Raw genomic sequence first — 22418 nt, 5'->3', positions numbered from 1 at the left:
TTTTTACATTTATTTAAACAATTCTTAAACAATTTTGTAAAATGTGTTTAACTAGGAGGTAGCGTGCAGAATAGCCGAGCTGAATGCCACTCGGCGGCATTGGCTATTCATTCACTACCGTTTGGCCGTATGAAAATAGGGGCGAACAGCATTGAGTGAACTGCCGGAGCTTTGGCTCAGCCAATCCAGATGTTGGATTGGTTGAGTCGAACGGCTTCTGCACTTCAGCTGAGCGGAACCTGCAGAGCATATTTGGCTGACCAAAGGCAGCCGAAGACAGCCGATGTACAGCTGATTTTAGCCGATGTACAGCTGAAATTAGCCGTACTGAGCTGAAGTGAATGACTGAACTTCGTTCGGCTAAATTCACTTTGGCATGGTTATTCACTCTGCTCCCTTCGGCAGCTTTGTGAATAACCCCCTTAGTGTTGAAGGACACATCTAGTTTTAGAAATGTAACTAATTTGAAATGCTCCTTTTGATCTTGATTTCAGATAGCCAATTGGTGAACATCTTAAAGAAAATCCAAACTCTAGAAGCTGTGCCCCCACAAAAAGGCCAGCAGAGAGCAAACAACTACTTACTTGTTGTGACTGTATTGCCTGCGGTCTCCCTGCAGTTGATCTTTTCCCCATTACTGACTTATCATACCCTGTTCCTCACTGTCAGGGCTTTGCTTCCTAAATTCTGCATGTCAGAGTTGTACAAAAGGAGAAGCACAGTAGTAACATCCCCAAATATCACTCCAAATCTCATGAGACTAGTAAATAGCAAATCTCCATTATTTGAGGTCACATCCACTTGACGTGGCATTACACACCCACTGACAGGTATTTCACCATTTGTTTTTTCAGGTATTGAAACCCTCATTACATTATTAAATAATGTTTGTGTAACTTAGAACGCTCCAAATGATGTTTCATTAATCACTTTCTATGTATGGCCCCCATGTCATCTCAAATAAACTAAGTACAACAATGTATCCAAAGTAAAGAGTCTTGAAACAAATAACAGAGAGAATATAGCAACCATTTTAATTCATCTGCTGTTTATTTACATTTATTGCAACATTTTCTTTCATAATGTCTCACACTTGGCATGTTTTATTATAAATTACATCACTGTTGTTTCCAATGAGGTTAAAGTGGAAATCGCCTGATGCTTGTTTCTAGACTTTATGGGAGATACTTAACCTATACTAGAGACATTATATTACAGTGTGAGGACTACTTTGATATAAATAAGACTGTACAAAGATAAACCTGTTCTGAGAAAAATGTTTTGCAATTGTCTGAGCACAAAATTCAAATGCAAAAAGGTTATACAAAATACATGTAACATCTACTGCAATGTGTGGAATATTCCAAGAACTTGTTAAATGTAAGACAGATTAAAGTCCCCTAGCAGAGTTTACTAAAGCATTAACGGTAACTGATCCTAAAAGTTGTTTTTATATATAATATTAACAACCACATATGGATGTTCTTTAGAATATTTTAAAGCAAACCTGTCAGGAAAATCATGTCTAGCACAAAAAAATACCCTGCAAAAAAAGGGGATACGTACCTTTCCTGCTGCCTGAACCACCAAACACTGCACCGTTGAAAAGGAATACTCTGCTAAAGTCTGCTGAGAGGCCGATACTCCAGGCAATGTTAACCTTATGTGTCTCCTGCAGTGATTAGTGGTTCTTTCTGCCAACTTTCACATCACTACTGTTCCCAGTAGTAACATGGAAATGAGCAGGATAGGAGGAACCACTGCATGGGCAGCAGGAAAGGTAAGTATCTTCTTTTGCAGGGTATTTATTTTGCTAGGATTGATTTTCCTGATAGGATTGCTTCTGAATGTTCTACAGAGCCTCCATATGTGGAGATTAAGTTTATATATAAGAACAACTTTTAGGATCAGTTACTGTTAATAGTCTCTTAATCAAATCAAATACGATTATGTATTTTCAGTAAAGCATCAATGAATAATAGCCTACAGCAGCTAATCAGGATTCATTTTCAGTTATCTGAATACAAACCTGTGGCAAAGATAAAAATATTGTCCACCATTCATATGGCAATGCTGACACTTGCTGATACGTTGTTGAGGCGCTGGGCATAGCACTGTTGGGTGTTAGTGAGATCCATGTCTAATCTTCACACTATCTGTAAGTGAAATGACCGTGAGGGGTTTTGGGTGGCACTACATTGACAACTGTAATATGAAATCAATCGTGTGGCAAAGGCAATGTAGTGCCTAGATGATGGCAGAAACTATCAACACATACCTTTTTTTAATTATTATTACTTTTATTATTTGTCAGTAGTGCATCTGTGGAACTGTCTGCACTCAATGGTAGTTTAGAATATCCATAGCCTTCACCCAGATCTCATACTACAATGCCTGATGCCAGAGCAACCAATGGACAAGTGCTGGCATTGTAACCTGTGGATGTGCCTATATTAGTGCATAGAGCAACCTTGGAAAGTCATATGCACGGGCCACTCTGCAAAGGCTCCAAGTGGGGCTTCTATGCCAAATCATACATCTGTAGGTATCTAGAGCTTAGGCTAGTTTTTGTCTTTGTCACTAGTTCGCTATGAATCTTACTGGTTGCTCTGGGTAATTGCACTTTGCACTGCATCTTTTCTCTTTGCACTTCTTACTGAATATCTGAATAAACCATTATCTTTAAGCAGAACATGAATATGCTATGCAAGCACACACTATCAATGTTTAATGCTTCTCTGCATTGACAAAACAGAACAAATATAATTGCTTTGTTATACTATTTAAAAGTGTACCTCTTTCGCCTAAAGGAGGTAAGGGGGTGTTGGAGAGGTGGTAACTTTTGGTACCGCAAATGTACGTTTTTGATATCAATATACTTTCTCTGCAGTGCACATTAGTGCTTGTCCATATAGCCCTTATGGTAAACAATTGCTCATATTCCATATAATTGAAGCCGACTTGTGACACTGAAGCTGTCACAGGCTGGCTCTATTGATCGGGAAGTCAGCGAACACATTCCCGCTAGTCGCTGACTTCCCGATCATCTCCCTGCAGAGAGCAGTGACTGTCAGTCACTGCTCCCCACAGGGGTTCCCCCCTCCCCTCTCTGTTTCTCTAACACTGACTGAAGGAACGGATGGAGGAGGGGACGGGCACAGGTGGCTCTTCCTCTAGAGGGGCAGAGCCAGCTGTCAATCAGCAAGCGGGGTGGATCTTGAGAGTATTGTCGGGATCCGTCCTGGCTGTGGCGCGGCTCTGCACTTTCAGCATACATGCTGAGTTTTGGGTCACCAGAGGACATAGTCAGTAGGAGTATATGCCCTCCCGTGACCCTGGAGAGAACTATGAGAAAAAAAGGTTGCCTCATAGTTCTCCTTTAAGATGAACATTTCCGTTCCCAAGAATGTGAACATAGCCGTTCCATTCTGTTTTTGCGCATATATAAGCTACGCAAATATACGGCTCCATACGCGGCTGTGTGTATGGAGCCATTTATTTGCATATGTTGCATATGGTACGCGCGTATATGCGCGGCAGTGTGAATGAGGCCTAAGACTATGAAGTTGTATGCAGCAGCATTCCCACATTTTAGTTTAATAATTCAATGCCGTGCATGTAGGTAATGATTTGATAGGCACTTCTGTATCTTGATATAAAACGTAGTGCTATACAAGCAAATAGATCGCTGTTACAGATCAATGACAGAAATCAAAATGCGAAATTAGAACTGGCAAGGAATAGTAGTGCCCTGGTTCCCGGAATATTGGGCTATAAAAGGAGATGTTAAGCTTTGGAAATAATAAAGCTTTTCCCATATTTAGAAATGAAGAAAGAAAGAAAGAAAGAAAGAAAAGGGAAAGAATCAGAGGCAAAAAGCATTGCCTACCTGTCCACCTTATGTACTGTATATGTATTTTAGCTCATTTATTTACCTGTTTACCTGGAGTTTGGCTCTGGATTCATGTTAAGTTTATTGAATCGTACAACTATTGTTTGGTGTTCACTAAGCAAGAAACTAAAAATTTAAATTACCATCTGCCAACATTTTCATTAGATCTGATAGATAGAATAGGAAAGGGTTAGAACCCCTGTTTGGTTTTATTGTTATGTGGGATTCCTCCTCACCTATCCTAGGCAGACATAAAAGAAATACAAATCTAACACAACTTCTAACCCCTCCTAACTTAAAAAAAAACACAAAACAGTTTCGGTAGATTTTCATTTACAAGCCCTTCACTTTAAGGCATTCAGGTTTTCTCAATGTAATGTATATTTGTTCAACAATAGAACTTGTATAAATTATTTTTCTAACGTTAAAGCAGAATTAAATCTTATCCCTTGCAGTGGGGCTACTCATCCACTGCAAGGGTTTATTGCTTGTTTTGTCTAGGGAGTTAAAATAATAGAGACATACTCACCTGAACCATAATCCTGGCTGGCTGGCTGTTAGTCCCTTCAGCCTGTCTACTCCTCCGCTCCAGTGATGGAATGTCCTCAGCAACCTTATGTCCAATACACTGTATTAGACATGATGACTCAAGAACCTTAGATGGCTAAAGTGGAGGGGGAGTTGAAGGGACCGGTTTTACAGCTAGCCAGGATTGTGGTGCAGGTGAGTATAACTCTTTTATTTTAGCTCCCTAGACAAAATGAGCACTTAACCCTTGCAGTGTGGGGGCGTAGCATGCAGTTCTTTAATATACTGTACTATACCATTGCCAGTGTATATTCTGTATTGTGCAGTACACATGACAATGGCATAGTTAACTGAGCACCAAGCTGTCTTGTGCATTTGAAGGAGGTGGGTGGCATCCAGAATACATCTGTTTGCGGCGCTTTGAGCTCTTCTTCCCCTTGTTTTTCTTGGATTTTTTAAGATTTTTTTTCTTGGCTTTATTACTCTCCTTGTACCATGGACCCCAAACTCCACCATTAAGCTTAGGGTTACTTCTCGGGTCCCTCGGGGGATAACGCACAGGAACTGCGGATTTATTGAACTGTGCCAGTTTTCGAAGCAATTGCTTTACAACGTCTGGGTATTTTTTTGATAGGTCAACTCTTTCATATGGATCAGCTGTTATGTTAAAAAGCCACAAAGACTTCCCATTTGATGAAGAAACTCGCTCATTGTGCCAACGGCTGAGTCCAACATTGGTGAAACTTTGTGGAGGCACCCAATCTCCATAACCAGGATTTCCGGTAAGCAATTTCCAGTGGTTCACCCTAATAGCAGATTGGATGGCAGTATTCCAAATACCAAATCCAGCTGCCCAGGAACCGTTTCTTGCTTTGGTGTACATAGGATCTATATTGTGCAGAATGTCCACTCTTGGAGAAGGCTTTTCTTCACTTATTGCTTCCCATACGTCATAACCATCCAACTGCATGTCTTCATCTATATTTCCACCAGCCAATGTAATTAATGTAGGAAACCAATCTGTTATATGTATGAGTTCCTTACACACATAGCCCTTGTTTTTTAAAAATGGGCTGTGCACAAAACTAACAGCTCTTATACCCCCTTCCCAATATGTGCCTTTGCTACCACGCAAAGGCCAGTTGTTACCACCTGCCATTGGTTGCCCACCATTATCTGATGAATAGATAATGACACTGTTATTGTAGAAACCATATTTTTTCAAAGCAATGGTAATATTTTTAATTGCATCGTCTAAGCATGACAACATTGCAGCATATCGTCGCCTATTGATATTAGTAATAGATTTATAATTTTCTAAATAGTTCCCAGGAGCTTGTAGAGGTGAATGCACTGCTTGATAAGCTATGTAAAGGAATAAAGGTTTCTTAGGATTGTGAATAGCCAAGATTTTCTGCACTCGTTGGGTATACATCTCTGTGGAGTAAATACCATGGTCATGCTCCCATGCTGCATTGTCATTCTCATATAGGTCGTATCCACATGTTCCCGGGCTGTCACATTTGTAGTGATTGTAGTAATCTCCACTGCCCAATAGCGATCCAAAGAATGAATCAAAACCTCTATGCGTTGGCATGCATTCTTTACGATAAAAACCCAGGTGCCACTTCCCTACCATGTGTGTTGCATAGCCAACTTCCTTTAGTTTCTGTGGCAAAGTCAGGTTGTCCAGAGGTAGGCAGTTTGGTTGAGAAGGCCTTATAATAGAATGCTGGAGACCTGTGTGAATCTGGTATCTGAAAAAGGAGAAACATATATTAGTTAAACATGGTCATTTCCTTTTCTTTTCATTTTCAAGTTAATCTGTGCCCAGACTTTGGACAATCAAATATTTTAATGGTCTTGATAAGCAGTAAATGAGCTTTAAAACAAGCTTCCAGTGACTTCCTTAGCCACAGACACTGTGCAGGATTTCTTTCAGAAGACATATCTAAAGGTGAAACGTTTTTGTATTGGAAAGGGTGGGGAAGGGACAAAGTCCATTTTTTTTTTTTTTTGCATCTTGGTCAGATCTTAGATGGCTGAAGGCTGCCAAGTCACTGCTGGGTGAGCCAGGGACAGGGGTGAGCCGAGCTGCTGAGAGAACCTTCTAATAACTTAATGATCACCTTAAAATATTATGTCACTAGAGTAAAATAATTTTATTACAAGCAACCTGTAAAATACAATGGGGTCAATTCACAAAGCTTATTTTCTTCATTTCGTCCGTTATTTATTTGATATCGCTTGTTATATAGTTGCTGTGTAAAGGTAGTCAACTCACAAAACTCAATAACGCTTCTTATTTTTAAGAAGTGGTAAATTAACTATTCAGATGTTATTTTAACTATTCAGACGTTATTTTAACTATTCAGACGTTATTTTAACAACTGGAGTGATAAAATAGGCTTGAAATGCAATTCACAAAATAAAAAGGTTCTTTTATCACATGTTATTGAGACGTAGATTTATCACCTCCTTCAGGGTGGCGTTATGACAGATTTCAGGCATTATCTGATGCTTGCTGCACTGAGATGACATGATGTAGATAGAAATGGAACCTTTTTTCTTCATTTTCACATGGCTTAATGCTTTTGCGTACAGAAGAAGAAGGCGGCATGCAGTTATCATTTCTACAGTTTTTATCCTTCTACAAATGTAGATGACTTTTTACAGTTAGAGGTTAGTGGTAAATCTCACATGACACGGAAAATCAAATGTCCCTAGATACCCTTCAGTGGGGTTGTAGAGCAAGTGGATTGTTCCATGCAACATATTTAATATCAAGACAGGCTTTATAGCTGGAAAGGAGAATTGATTGCCCTCCCTACACGGTCTGATTGTCAACAGATGTAGATCTAAATAAATGTAATGTTTCATATATTCATTCCGTTCAGAAAAAACCTTATTGCAATCTCTATATGATTTCTTCTCTACCAAATTTAAAATGAGTATGCATGTGGCGAATATGGAATATATTCCTTCCTTATATGTGTAATCCTTTTATGTGGTGAAAGTAAAAGTAACACAGTCATTTAGGCATCTGCTCCACCCCTTCTGCTACCAAAATGCACTGCAAGCGTGTTAAAATAACACCCAAAACGTTATTTTATCACAGTAATAGATAAAATAAAGTCTGTGATGTTAAAATAACACTTGCTTAAGGAACGTTAAAGTGTGTGTGCATTCACGATTCCGGCTTTTGTGAATTGCATGTTTTCAGCCAGTAAAATAAAGAGTGGTAAAATAAGGACAGATAAATTAACTTCTACTCTAATAACGCTGAGCTTTGTGAATTGACCCCAATGTTTAATACTTACCTTTCAAGTAGGGCTTGTAGCCACAAGCCCTACATCACAACAGGACACAGCAGCAATGTAGCTGATGGTGGGAGCAACCACAGTGCCCAGCGGGGATCAGGTATCTGACACACCCTGTAGTGTTGTATGCCAGCGGCACCTGAAGCTCTTCCAGAGACATCAAGGGGAATCTATCAAAACTGTAGCTGACAAAATCTGGAGCAGCTGTGCATGGCAACCAATCAGCTTCTATCTTTCATTTTCACATCTTAACTGAACAGACTGAAAAGTGAAGCTGACTGGTTGCCATGGGCAACTGTTCCAGATTCTGTCTGCTTGAGGTTTGATAAATTCCCCCCATCTTGTTTTATAGGGTGCTTGTAATTTTATAATTTTAGCCCATCAACAATTTAGTTAATTGTATTATTTTAGCCAATTTTTACAGTGCATGTCAATAAATAGTTTTTGGCTGAAGTTCAGCAATAATATTTTAAAGTAAAAAAAAACAACAAACGTAGACTTTGATACTACTAACAAATGACAAAAATGCAATCACTAAAAAAAAATCACAGGAAACAAATCATCTGTCCATCAGTAAGTGCCAGATCTAGTGAGGAAGACTAATTTAAACTCAAGCATTTCAATGCTCAGAAGTATATGACCATCCTTGCTTTGTCCATATGTGTGCTCCTCTTATCTTCTGGGAGTCAGAGGTCACAAACCATTAGACATCAAAGGCTAGCTCTGCTATGTGCCAGTACACATTTAAAAGTACTCTTAAAAAGCAACAAGACCCGAGCCATGTATTGTAATAGCAGATGGACATACTAGGTGGTCTGTAAACCTTTAATAAGATATTATTTTTAAACCTGAACTCCAGGAAGATATAAATGTCATTTAATTCAGTGTTGGATTTATTAAAACATTTTATTATTTAAACTCAAAACATTGAGTTTAAATACAACAGGTAAACTAGCTATTCCTCTGTAAAGAAGCACTTAGACAGTATGAGGGAAGAGAATCAATCAAGCTCTGCAGCAGTGTATAGTTATTGAAAGTAAAAATGTTTAGAGAAAGGGAAAGCACAGTGATCAGAGGGATTGCATTATTCATTTGCTGATGCTCTTTAAATATTCAATAAGAGGGCTAGGCTAAAGGTCTTGACTAAGTTGTGCTTCTGCTATGGAGGTTGAGAGTGCTTGCTGTCATTTCTGGCATGGGTACCTGGATCATAAGACTTATTGAATAGAATTAGAATCATTTGGCAAGTAAACATTTCCCATATATGTACTGTATGTAGCTCTTTGCATGGAATGTAACTTTAATAGGTACAGGATTGAATGCATTTTCAACTTAATTACATGCTTATTAAACTATTTTAATCAAGTCATATGAAAATAATTCAATTATTATTTTTGTATTATGCTTGAATAACATAAATTTAATTATTATGCTTTTATGGTTAAAAATTGTACTGTGAGCCTCTGCCTACTATGGTTAAAGGCATATATTTTAAAGCATGCTGCCCTTGGATAGTGTATACAGTTCTGGTAACTATGTATCAGAGGGATGAATATAGAAACATTAAAAATGACTAACCACATGCGCACACATTCAGTCTCAAACCAAGAGCAATGTTTAAACTGTAATCAATTACAATCAGAATTCATCTCTTAGTGATTTAATCTTGTCTTGAATTGTATTGTGATTTTAATGTCTTCCTTATATTGTAAAGCGCTGTGCAAATTATTGGCGCTATATAAATCCTGTATAATAATAATAATAATGTCAGTAAATTTGGATGGATTCCTATTTGCTCCAGCTCTTTGCACATCATTGTACACTGCTTTATTAAATGCATCTGAGTATTAATTATTTTTATAATTAGCATGTTTATTACTTACAATTGTCATACCGATAATTAACTACCTTCCGGCCAGCCTTGGCCTGGCCAGGTAGGGGATCTTAACACCTGGTCTTCAAGCAGTTAAAAATACCTGTTTGACTGAAGCCATAATTTTATATGGTGCCTAAAAGTGTACACCTAGGGATTTCTCAGATTTACCCCCAAACCTCCCTCTTTCTGATGACACTGTTTTAGAATTCAGTGCAGGAAAAGCAGATAAAATAGGAAGTCGGGACCACACTGGATTTCTGGGAGACCAACAGGTATTTTTCTGTACTTGCAGCTGTTTTAAAATATAGAGAATGTGCATGTATAGGACAGATCTTGTGAATGTTTTTTTTCCCCTGAAATACACTTTAATTTCCCTGTAGGGAATTACTTTAACCTTTCCACGTGGGGACATATTAAGTCTGTCTTAAGTGTCAAAATGTGGTCAAGTCTGCTAGACAAATATAAGCTGTATCCAAATATTTGGGTGGGCGAAGTTACGTATGGTTGCCTTGATCCCCCCTACCTCATTAGTTTACTTTTCTAATTCCTCCAGGTATTTTAGTTGTACTGATGAAAGAAGATTGAACATATGCTCTTTTCAGGAAGAAGTCACCTCTGAACTTCTGCTAGGCCATGACATAACTCCACTGTGACTAATATTAAGACCAGACATTAAGCACGTTAAAACCTAGCCAAGTCAATGTCTCACAAAAATGTACCAAACTGTGATTCATGTGTTATTTACCAGAACAGTCATTTAAGCCACGTAACTGATATTGTGTTCTTTGCAAACATTTTTATTGAAAAGACAGAATAGTGTACAAACATAGGTATATTATATTGCCCCTATATACTAGGGGCAAGACAAACAACAGTTCTGTATATACCGTATAAATATATACACATTATATATATATATATATATCCAAAAAGTATGTCTACATGTACCACAGAAAAGTACATTTGTACTTTACCAGTAATGAGACACCAGGGTCATGGCATCACAGACAAGGTATGGACTAGAGGGCCATTCTGACTTAAATTATAGCAACAAGAAAAGCTTAAATAGATCATATAATCATATTTCCAGGAAATGACACAGATAAGAAGCATAACAATATGACTGATATTTTCCGCTGTGATTGGCTCTCATTATTGAAAATAACACAATAATCACCATCATGTGTTAGTGACCTGACTGTGCTGTTAAGATGTGCACTTCAAATACTAATGTTTTTAATACTAATATCTGGATTGTATAAAATACTTCTGTTTTTAAAATACAAATATGTAGGTTGTATAAAGATATAGAGATATAAGATATAAAGGTGGCCCCTTCATATACATTAGTCCGCAGACAATAGAGGACAATATGCAATCATCAAATAGCTCATATCACGTTGATTAAAATTTGTCTGCCTTTAAGAAGCTTTTCTTTAACTGACCCTTTTTAGACAAAAGGTCATTGAACCCAAATTCATCAGTGCCAGCATGTGTGGGTTAACTTGAGGATAAACAGACAGAATAATAAGTTAAGGGTAATTATTGGAGTAAGACCGTCTATTATTTTTAGAAAGATAAATCCCTGAAAAACATGCTTATAAGAAGTCACTTTAACCCCTTCGTGACTGACAACGTACAGTGTACGTCGCCAGCATCGGGGCTGTTTAAACAGACTCCCGGCGACTTTTGCCGCCGAGAGTCTGTTTAAACTTGTAGAGCCGACTGTCGGCTTTACAACAGAAGCGATCCTGGCGACTTACCTGTCGCCAGATCGCTTCTGCGTCCTGAAGAAGGGGCCGCCCCCCCCGCCGGACAGGTCTAAGCTATTGAAGTGCGATCTGCACTTCAATAGCTCATTTCTAGTGTAAAAGGTGACACTGAGGGTCTTTTGGACCCCCAGCATGACCCTAAAAGAGGACCTGTCACCACCATCTGCTATTACATGGGGGGGCTTGCAAGCCCCCCCATGTGATAGCAGTCAAAGTAAAGTTAAAAAAAAAAGTTTTTAAAATTAAAATGAAATAAAATAAATCTAATAATAATTAAAAAAATGTAAAAGTCCCCCGCGAGCACCGCGTCGCCACGTAAACACGCGTCGGGTGCGCCTACGCATGAAAACGACGAACGCGCTACACATGTTGGGTATCGCCGCGCACGCCGGAGTGAGAGCAATTATTCTAGGGCCAGTATTTTGGGGTATCTCTAAATTGATGACCTGTGGGGGCTTTTAAAGCGTCTTTTATTGACTTTTTGGGGTACTGCAGTTTTTCGCCGTTTCACGGTCGCACGCAATCTGTAAACTGGGCATGTTGGGTATCGTTTTACTCGTTGTAACCTCATCTTTTATATTTCATTAAAAAAATTGGTAATTTGTTGTGTTTTGGGGCATTTAATTAAATTTGTCACTAAATTTTGGGGTTTAATAAGGAGTTGCGCTAATATTGCGCAACATAAAAATTTTCAACTACCACCATTTTATTCTATAGGGTCTTGGCATTCAGAAAATATATAATGTTGGGGGGTTTTACGTCATTTTCAGGCCTAAAATGTGGAATATAACATGGGTGCAAAAAAATGAAAAAAGGGCCTCAGTCATGAAGGGGTTAAGAAAAGGAAAGATGCTTCCAGGAGCAGAGGCATTTTTAGATGTAAAACATGTGAAGGGGATGAAATAGAAGTTCCTGAGAGTAAGAAGGTGAGGCTATATCACAAAGCAAATTTCTCCATAGAGAATGTAATTTATTATTTGGGATTCAAAGAAAAACCACACACTGCCTGCTCAACATCCACATTGAAGGGTTGTTCTCCCTCTTCCCCAACTCTCCCCTCTATGCTGGTTTGTAAAGAGAAAGGTATTCATAGATTTACGGGGTTATTCACTTAGCTGTCGAAGGCAGCCGATTGAGTAACCGAGCCAAAGTGAAGTGAGCCGAACGCTGTTCGGCTATTCACTTCAGCCTTGTACGGCTGATTTCAGCCGTACATCGGCTAAAATCAGACGTATGTCGGCAGCTGAACATGATCTGCATGTTCGGCTGAGACGAAGTGCAGAAGGAGTTCGACTAAGCCGATCCAACAATTTGGATCAGCTGAGCCGAAGCTTCGGCAGCTCAGTCGCTGCCACTCGCCCCTATTCTCATAGGGGGCGAACGGCAGTAAATGAATAGTCGAATGCCGCAGAGTAGTAAAAAAGTTAAATGAATTTTTTTTAAAAATATAGGAAAAAATGAGGAAAATGTTAAAAAAATAAAAAGTATTTTAACTAAATTTTTTTTTTTTTAAACGAGGCACACTGACCCGACGGCAGGCGACAAACTCCCGCCGCATAATGTTAAATCTGACAGATGCCAGCAAAATAAAAACAATTGGGTGGAGCTAGCGGTGACATCACTGCTAGCTCAGGCCAACTGTTTTCTATTGGGCGGCACCTGCCAGAGTCTTCTAGCAGGTCCTGGCCAATAAATAACAACTGAGCGGAGCCGGCCGTGATGTCACAGCCGGCTCTGCCCAGTTGTTATTGTTTATTGATAGATCAGCGTTCCCAGGTCATTTGGCGCCCAGCTGTCATTTAGCGTGAAGAATGACAGCTAGCGCGGCCGACCCTTCTCCACGCTTCCGCATATGGCTTTGGCTCGGCTGCCTTTGGCTCCTGTACGGGCTATTGTGAGTAGCCCGTACAGCAGCCCTTCGGTTCAACTCAGGCACTCAGGTGGCTGAAGCGAGCCGAAGGATCAGCCGAAGCTATGGCTGGATCCTTCGGCTCCATAGTGAATAACCCTCTTAAATAATGTTTTAATACTGGCCCTTTCAGAGTTTTATAAACAGGGGTTTGATCTGAAGTAAATCCCAACTTGCATTTCCATGTGTAAAAAATTTAGTTTTGAAATAGAATCAGTATTGAAGAATCAATACATTTACAATTAAATACAGTGAAACAAAAGAATGAGTTATGTATTGTATTAGGGATTAGCATAATGTTTTGTACAGCACAGAAAATTTTTTCTACTACATAGATTTTGTAAGATACCAGTCAGGTTTTTTGTATATTTTTTAACTGATGATGGATACAAAGTTCCGGATTGGATCAAATATGTAAAAGAAAAAAAAATGAGAACATAGGGCCCCTTAAAAAAGCCAATAATGCTGAAGAAACATGTGGATTGTGAACTGTGTATCCCTGGATGCCACTTAAATTTCCATAAATCTCCATTCCCTAATTCATTGGTAGCAGTAGTGTTAACGAATGTACAACCCCACCAGATACAGTGAAGGTATGCATTGTGCACCCCCTACCCCCGGGCCACCCAAAGTTCCCAGCATTCAGTTCTATTGGCAAATGGTACCTCTGACAAACAGGCTCCGTGTACTCTCTTGCTGGCTGTATCGCCTGATGGCATTGATAGCAGCGCTGCAACTATTAGGCAGACCTCGAGAACAGATCACTCAATGTTTCCTGCATTGGAACTTACAGGGAGGAAGTAAGAGAGGGGACAAGATCGGTAGGTGACAGAAAGATCCTTTGGTCATCTCACCTCTCCTGGTCCTGATCAGGCCCCATAGCAGCCATGTGGATGGCTATGGCAGTAGTTCAGCCACTGACTGGACTTGTAAGCAATATTGCTTAAGTGGTTACCTGTTTTTACTAAATGAAAGGTCTGATATAACTGAAAAGTGCATTTGAAATAATGCAGAAAAGGGGAACGGTATGCATGGATTTGGAAAAATATGTGTGTGTGTTTTAGCATGTTTTATTTTGTGTAATAAAAGAATTAAAATCTGTCTGGCAGTGAATAAATAACATGCAATTACTGTGTTATTTGAATGCATGCTGTGATGTAGCGATTGTTGAATATGTAACAGAGTATTTATTATGGTGATTAACTTTAACGCTATGGTTATTTGCCCACCTAAATCATTTTTAAACATTTGGTATATATATTTTAAATTGAAAAATTACAAATGCAACACGCACACATATCATAGTATAGCACTCAGATCTTGTTCCTGATCGTTAGTGTATACAGTATTGACTTGCACCTGTCAAACAGTAGGTTGTGCAGTAAAATGTTAATCTACAGATGGAAAAGTGCTTAAAAAGCTCAAATGTATAGGGTGTAAGGACACTAAAATCAAAAGTTTTATAACTAAGCTGTCCTGTAATATATGTCCAACTATGAGTGAAACTACCATGAACTGCAATTTTATTGCCTTATTGGTGCCCAAAAACATAATATATATATTATTAATTTTGAGACCTGCATTGCCACAGGTTGGAATGACATTCTGAGCTCTATTATTTATTTATTAGAACTTTAAGAACTGGTCTTCTTTTGAAACTTTATTGTTTCATTTTCCCTTATGATGTATCAGTTTAGGGGAACAAATGTGTCTTAAACTATATAAGCCTGTTATATTAGAGTCTTCATAGTTCATGTCCAAAGACAAGGGCTAAACGAGTACAGAGCAGGGATATTTGTCAAGCTGAAAACCAGCAGTTCCTTATATTATTCTGCAAGGAACTTAAAGTAGAACTGAAGCCAAAACTTTTTTATTATACGGGTCTTCTCACTAAGCTACCGTAGGCAGCCGAGTGAATAAACGACCCGAACTGAAGTGAGCCGAACGCTGTTCGGCTATTCACTTCAGGCTTGTACGGCTGAAGTACATCAGCCGTACATCAGCTTACTTTGTGTGGCTTCGGATCGGCCGAACATGCCCAGCATGTTCGGCCGACCCGAAGTGCAGAAGGAGTTTGACTCCAACATCTGGATCAGCTAAGACGAACCTCAGTAAGTGAACAGCCAAATGCCACCGAGCGGCATTCGGCTCGGCTATTCTGCTCGGTACCTATGTGGTACCGAGCAGAATAGAAAAACAGTTAAAAAAGTAGTAAAAAATCAAATAGAAAACAATTGGGCAGAGCTAGTAGTGACAGCTAGCTCCGCCCATCTGTTTTCTATTGTCCGGGCGGTTCTGCTGCCGTCAGACTAATAATCACACCTTCCCCGATGTCATTAATAAATAAGTTGAACAATATGGGACCCAGCACAGAACCCTGAGGAACACCGCTCACTACGGGTGCAATAGCTAGTTTGCTATTGGCTATGGCAAAGGGAAATAGCCAATAGGAATCTAGCTATGCATTCCTGTGGTTGATTTTTTTTTATTCTGACAGCAGCGAACGGCTCCGATGTCAAGAGAAAAAAAAACAGAGCAGGGAAAGGTTTACTCTGCTCAATAGAGCAGAGTAAACCTTTCTGGGAAAAAGTGCTATCTTATATCGGGAGACTCCCAGAGCATCCGGGAGAGTTGGGCTGTCTGGAAATCTGGTTACCTGGTAACCAGGGACGCTGATCTGTTTGTGCAAGTAGCCGGAGCCAGTCGTGAGATGACGGCTGGCTCCGCCCATTAGCCAGCAGCATGCTGTCGGCCGGCCAATGGCCGGCCATTCGGCCAGCTTCGGCTTTCACCTCGGCTCAGTCGAGCCGAAGCATATGCCTCTGGCTCGACTGAGCCGCTCGGCCGACTTTGGGAGCTGTATGGGCTATAGTGAATAGCACGTACAGCAGTAGAACCGAAGTGTCCTGGGGCCGAAGCTAGCCGAAGGATCAGCCGAAGCTACAGCTAGATCCTTCAGCAGCTTTGTGAATAGACTCTCCCGGGCGCTCTGGGAGTCTCCCGCTCCCGGCCGCCCAGGAGAGAAACACTGATTTTTCTTTTTTTTTCTTTATTCTGACACGGTGCCGTGTCAGAATAGAAAAAAATAATATTTTTTTGCCCATAGGATTGCATTGCTAGATTCCTATTGGCTATTTCAATTTGCAATAGCCTATAGTAAACTAGCATTCTACCCACCCACTGCTGATGGACCTGATGGAGAACTGCAGCAGAGGGCGGGTACAATGCTAGTAGAACCGAAGGGGTCCTGGGGCCGAAGCTAGCCGAAGGATCGGCTGAAGCTACGGCTAGATCCTTTGGCTGCTTCGTGAATAGACCCCATTCTGTATGTATGAAATAAGGAGCAAATTGACTAAATTAGTATTTTTCTCGCATCATCAGCACAGAATACTGAATATAACATGTATTTTTCCTTATGCTGAGAATCTTTGTCCTTTGTCTTTTATATTTTATGTTTTCGATTAAACTGATAAAACCCCCAATTTTAAGAACAATTAGACAGTAATTAGAAGTCATTTCCCACAGAGGAAACATTACGCTCTGGTAATGCTAATAGCTTGAAGCAATTAGGCCATTTCTTATCATTTGTATATCAAAGTGCACTAAGCTGCATTCACAGAACGTGACATCGCTATATCTCAGTTCTGGATTGCACCAGCTGTGGAACTCTGGCAATTCGGTCCATTATTTAGCTTTCCTTATGAAAACAGATTCATCAACACGTATACTATTCTATAAATGTAAAATCAATGTGTCAAGTTTCTGCTGAGGTTATTAACCCTCTACTGTAGATGTCATGCACTAACTCCGATTTTACACCTCAGATGGCCAAACCACTTTTCCATTTTCCAAATATACTGATAAAACGTGTACACAATTTGAAAGTTTACTGAAGAACTCCAAACTTTACATTTTCTAAAAATAAGGAACCCATATATTTCAAGGATAGCGTTCTTCATATTACATATCCCATAATGCTCTAGCAAAGCTTTATTGTATCTATATTATATTTCAAAATAAATGACCATAAGTGCAAACAATATGATCCTTCTAAATATAAATTACATGAAATAAAAATAAAATTAAACTGCATGCTTATAAAGCAGTGAAAAGGAAATATAAAATAAATACAAAAATATATGAAAGTATATAAAAATACAGCTATACGTTTAGCTAAAGGTACACTCTATAATTCTTCTTGAACCTATAGCGTCTTTTGGGATACATACTTTTGTTGAGGGATGTGCCGAATTTAAGGCTGGGTTCACACCTAGGCGTATCCAATATGCGTGTTTGTCGCGCGTTTCCTGCTGTGCGTTTTTACAGCGATTCGCGGTAAAAAAACGCGCGACAAACGCGCGTTTCCGAGGGCTACCTGGCTGTATCCCAATGGATACGTGTGGCAAATACACCCCAAAGAAGCTCCTGTACTTCTTTGGGCGTAGGGCGTTTTGTAGCGCGTTCATACGGCCTGTAATACGCCCAGGTGTGAACCATACCCATAGGAAATAATGGGATTTCGGTGTTTGAGCGTTTTGCAGAGCGTAGGAACGCCCATTACCCAGCCTTACAGTTCTTTTCAGATTGGCCCTAAAGGGGAAGCCGGTGAGCTTTGTAGATGGCAAGTTTAGGCTCCTTGTACAGAACTCTGAAATTACTGAGTTGTAATGCTGCCATAAATGTAAGAAGTGCTGGGCTGAAACAGAGTGATGCATTTTAATATTAAAGAAATTACATTATTTCCACCTACAGAACAGACACAGGCGACTGAATCTAAATCAAACCATGAGTTTGTTTTGACAGTCACCTTAAAAATGGAAAACCATGACATAAGGTATATTGTATTGGAGGCCAAAGGGTTAATATACAAGTCTTGTAATAATTTACTTTTTTGTACACTATTGAGGATGTTCATCACAGCTTCAATGGCGGTTTGACTTTTCCAGTGGTTAAAGTTCCTTTCATAGGGCATCCTCTTCAGGTAGAATTTATTGGTTAGTCCAATGCCTGTGCGGCACTCATTGTAAGGTCAGGCATTTTTTAGACTATGTCATGTTACTGTGCATGTGTGCTCATAGTAAAACTGTGACTGGCACTGGTAATGTTCTAATGTTGTAATTTCCATTAAAACTGTGACCTTGCCCTTTCCAATATATTTAGTCTCCGTGTCATCTTTGGGCAAGATTACATAATATATATGGCTATGTCTTTAGTCCTATCTCAGAAGTCATGAAAGGAGACAAGAATTGCTTCAGGGAGTTATCTATTTATGAAATGCTCATACTAAAAGAGCTAGTCTCCTGGAAAGCTGTGTGGTTTCCATTCTTTTCATCTCATATTGGAATGCTTAGATAGTACGTTTGCTGCTTCTTTTGGTCCTCAAAGACTCTAAATGCTTTTACTCTAAAGTGTTCTCTGTACATTTACACTGATCTGAGTAGCATACTTAAATTATAGGGGGGGGGGGGCAGTTTAATGAGCCCCTGCAGTGCCAACTTAAAATGCCACAGTACCAGATTTTAGTCTACTTTAGCATATTAGGTCAACAGATGAATTGCTATCCACTTGCTATAGGCTACTGCTCCTCATTAATGAACTTTGAATCAGCCATATGTGTACTGCCCGCACTGTTGTGTCCAGTCAGAGGTTGACTAGTCAGAAGGGCAGGTTACTGGATCTCCCTTTTCTTCCTGGAACTCGGGCACATTTGACTAGGACATGTGACCATGCACATCATCTTATGTGAGGAAAATGCCTTTCCCTGAGATCTCATGAGATTACAGATGAGATTTCCCAGCAATGCACTGCTGATGTAACCTTCCCAGGATGCAATGCTTGGGCACAATTACAGGAAGTGAAAAAAGAAAAGAAATTGTAAGTAAAATATAAATACGCTTGTTTAGCTAATGACTGTAAGATAATTTCATATCAGCATGCAGAATGTTGATGTGAATTTTAGTCGAACGGGGTAAAGGTCCACTTTAAGAATGTTTACATTTAAAAGCTGAACTCCAGAAATATTTAAAACAAACACATTAATGCAGCTCTGTATTAATGAATACATCATCAAATGTATACAAGTATGCATATAAGTATGCTATTAGTATTAATACCTATGAATACCTAAGTATGACTTAATTTAAGCCTCTTTTAATCCCTGGTACAGCAGGGGTTGGGGGGAGAGGGGGTTAGGGGGATCAAGAACCAATCAGGTGTGCTGAATGCAAAGCTCTAGCCTCTAGTCCCAGGTAGTTCCCATAGCAGTGTGTGTGACAGCCAGAAAATATATCAGACAGTGTATCTCTTTACATAATGGATAATGGGTATGGCTCAATCACACTGACTTAACCACACCTATGAAGTCTGTGACGTTTCTCATTCATCCAGGTCATGGTATATCTGTAAAAAATAAGTCAAGGCAAGCAAGTCCAGTTGCCTTGACTTATTTTTTACAGACACACCTATTAAGCCCTACACACACTTTTCATTGCCGACTCCCCATTATGTTCAGTTTTCAATAGACCAAAAGGTGGCAAACCACCTTTTGGTCTATTCATTAGGCTCAGATAAGATGGAAAGTCCCCAACTATGTACACCATTATGGTTTACACATTTATTTCTAAAGAAATACATGTGCAGAGCACCTTTTTTTTTCTGAATACAATTTAGAAAAGGGCTGCAATGCATAGTTCCATAAGCACTACCCATGGTTATCTTGTGATTAAACACTGATGTCTAAGAAGGATGGAGGGATAACCTTGAAGCTACATTACACATACATACCAGTGGATTCATTTAAGCAAGGTGTACATGAACATATCTCTTCAGCTGCAAACACAAGGCAGAAATAATTGCTATAGCGCCCGGTGGGATTTTACTCTTCTTCAATGTGATGAATTCCAACTACTGTGTTTGGCTTCTTCTCTTTAATAAAATCCCTTCATTAAAGCTCTAGGGGTTGGAGGAATTCCTATCATCTTTTATTAAAGGATATACACAAAAGTGCCTTGAGCAACAAGAACCCTGCTTAACAATACAATATTTCTGATGATGTGGTGATGCCAAAGACATAAATAGCTTTCTCGTGGTAGTTAATATCTTATTATGCATGCATAAGAACTGCAGCAAATTACTAATATTAATGACACCGTTGTAATTGATTATCAAATTTTACTGGTTGTCTGATGCCGAAGAACCTGGCTACAATACATATTAACAGTGATCACAGTTTTAGAAAAAGACAAACTTGATAATACATTAAGAGATCTGAAGCTAATAAAACATTATGAAAATGCTGTGTTTAAAGAAGGAATTGAGGATTTAGAAAAAAGTTAACCCTTACAGTGTGGCTATCCCCACACTGTACAGGTTAACCGCTTGTTTTGGTCTATGGGCAAAGGTAAAGCAGATACACTTACCTGATCCTGGGTCCTGTGGCAGTGACCTCTCACCTATCTCCCACTACGCTCCGGCTGTGGTATGTCCTTCGGCGTCCTCCCATCCATTGCAAGTCAATTGATATGGTGACATCACAGACCCTTAGACTGCCGGAGCCTGGGGGACAAGAAGCTGCGGGGGGCTGGTCAGGACAAAGTATCAGGTGAGTATTTTTTCTTTATTTTTACCCCGAGACACAAGGATCACGTAACTCTTGCAGTGAAAGGTAGGCCCTGGAGTTCTTCTTTAAACCAGAATTTAAGCAATCTTCCAGGCAAATAGACGATCCACTTTCCTTCCAACAATTGTTTCCAGTTCTCTCTGTGGAACCCAGGATACTTCCCCCCAGGTTATAAGAGAAGGGGAGGTGTCCTGTCCTCAGGAGACAATGCCGCTTCTTTATAAATCCAATACAGTAACTGCGCATTGTCAACCTAAGACAGGAAGTGTGTTACTGGAAGGGTCACCAGTTGAGAAGCCGTAATATATTACATTTTTGTTCTTGGATTTAAGAATGCTTTAATATTAAAGACATACAGCTTTTGTATTTAAAAAAACCCCAACAACATGGTAAAACCAAATTCCCCATTCCATTCATTTGTTTATGGTCAAACACAAATACTTAGGGATGCACAGATACCAGTTCAGATACCAGGGCCGATATTTGGCATTTACACGAGAACTACCAGGGTTGCAGAGGTTGTAGCTGTGTCAGGGCCCTGATGCTTAACCACTGTGCTGAAATCATTAGTCTGTATTGTTTTAGAAAAACTGTCACATGACAATAAACAAAAATGTATCAGTACATGTATCTGTGAGTACTTGGGCAAGTACTTGATCTGGAAAAAATTAGAGGTGCGCCGAAAAGAAAATTTCAAAACTGAAACAAAACCGAAATTAAAAAAAATGTTTTTATTTTAACTTTTTCAAATATTTTATGTTTATTTATTTGTTATGAACTTTTTAATTTTTTATATTTCTTTTGATTTATTTATTTTGTATTAAATATTTTTTACATTACTTTTAGGGGCTTTGGGGAAATACTAGGGGTCTAAACAGACCCCTGATATTTCCCTTTTAAAATAGAAAAAGAGATTGAGGACAAAGAGTCCTCAATCTCTTTTTCTGCAGCCCCTGTTATCAATAAACCGGAATCCTCTATACTGAGTGTCCCTGTTCATGCATAACATGAGGACATTGTGTGTGTTTACTGTAACCACAATCATGAATGAGCAGGAGGTGATGTAGATCACTTCCCATTCATTCATAATTGAGGATATAGTAACCATACCATGTTCTCAACTATTTACAAACGCTCAGCGATCACTGATCTCTGAGTGTTTGGACTCCCTCTCCTTCCTGACACGCTGTCACAGGAGGCTGAGCGGGCGCAGAGCTCAGCCTCCTGTGACAGCGCTGGCTGTCTCTGCCACACACCGCTCTCCTCTGATCTGTGACAGGAGACTGAGCGGTGTGGGAGGAGAGACGCCAGCCGCTCACAGCGCTCTCCTCCTGCAGAGCTTGGCCGCCTGTGACAGTTTCTCTCCTCCCCGCTGGGACACAGAGCAGCGTCCAGCGCGGAGAGAAATCACAGATGCACGGCTGTATCGGCCAGAAAATTGCACTTTCGACATTTTCGGCCGATATGTTTTGGAGGCCGATATATCGGTGCATCCCTAGAAAA

The 22418-nt window shown here is 39.7% G+C and overlaps 1 protein-coding gene across 1 annotated transcript in view; it reads right to left on the bottom strand.

The window, feature by feature from the left end:
* Window positions 1-4740: 4740 nt before the first annotated feature.
* Window positions 4741-22418, bottom strand: part of ARSJ (arylsulfatase family member J) — a 59845-nt gene continuing 42167 nt past the window's right edge. Inside the window, exon 2 of the mRNA XM_018562928.1 lies at window positions 4741-6177. Within this exon, the coding sequence (XP_018418430.1) occupies window positions 4767-6177 (1411 nt within the window). The 3' untranslated portion in view covers window positions 4741-4766. The remainder of the gene's footprint in view (window positions 6178-22418) is intronic.

Source organism: Nanorana parkeri, unplaced genomic scaffold (genome assembly GCF_000935625.1).
Source record: "Nanorana parkeri isolate BGI_ZX_2015 unplaced genomic scaffold, ASM93562v1 scaffold613, whole genome shotgun sequence".
Lineage (NCBI taxonomy): Eukaryota > Metazoa > Chordata > Amphibia > Anura > Dicroglossidae > Nanorana > Nanorana parkeri.
This window is presented reverse-complemented; position numbering and strand designations above follow the sequence as displayed.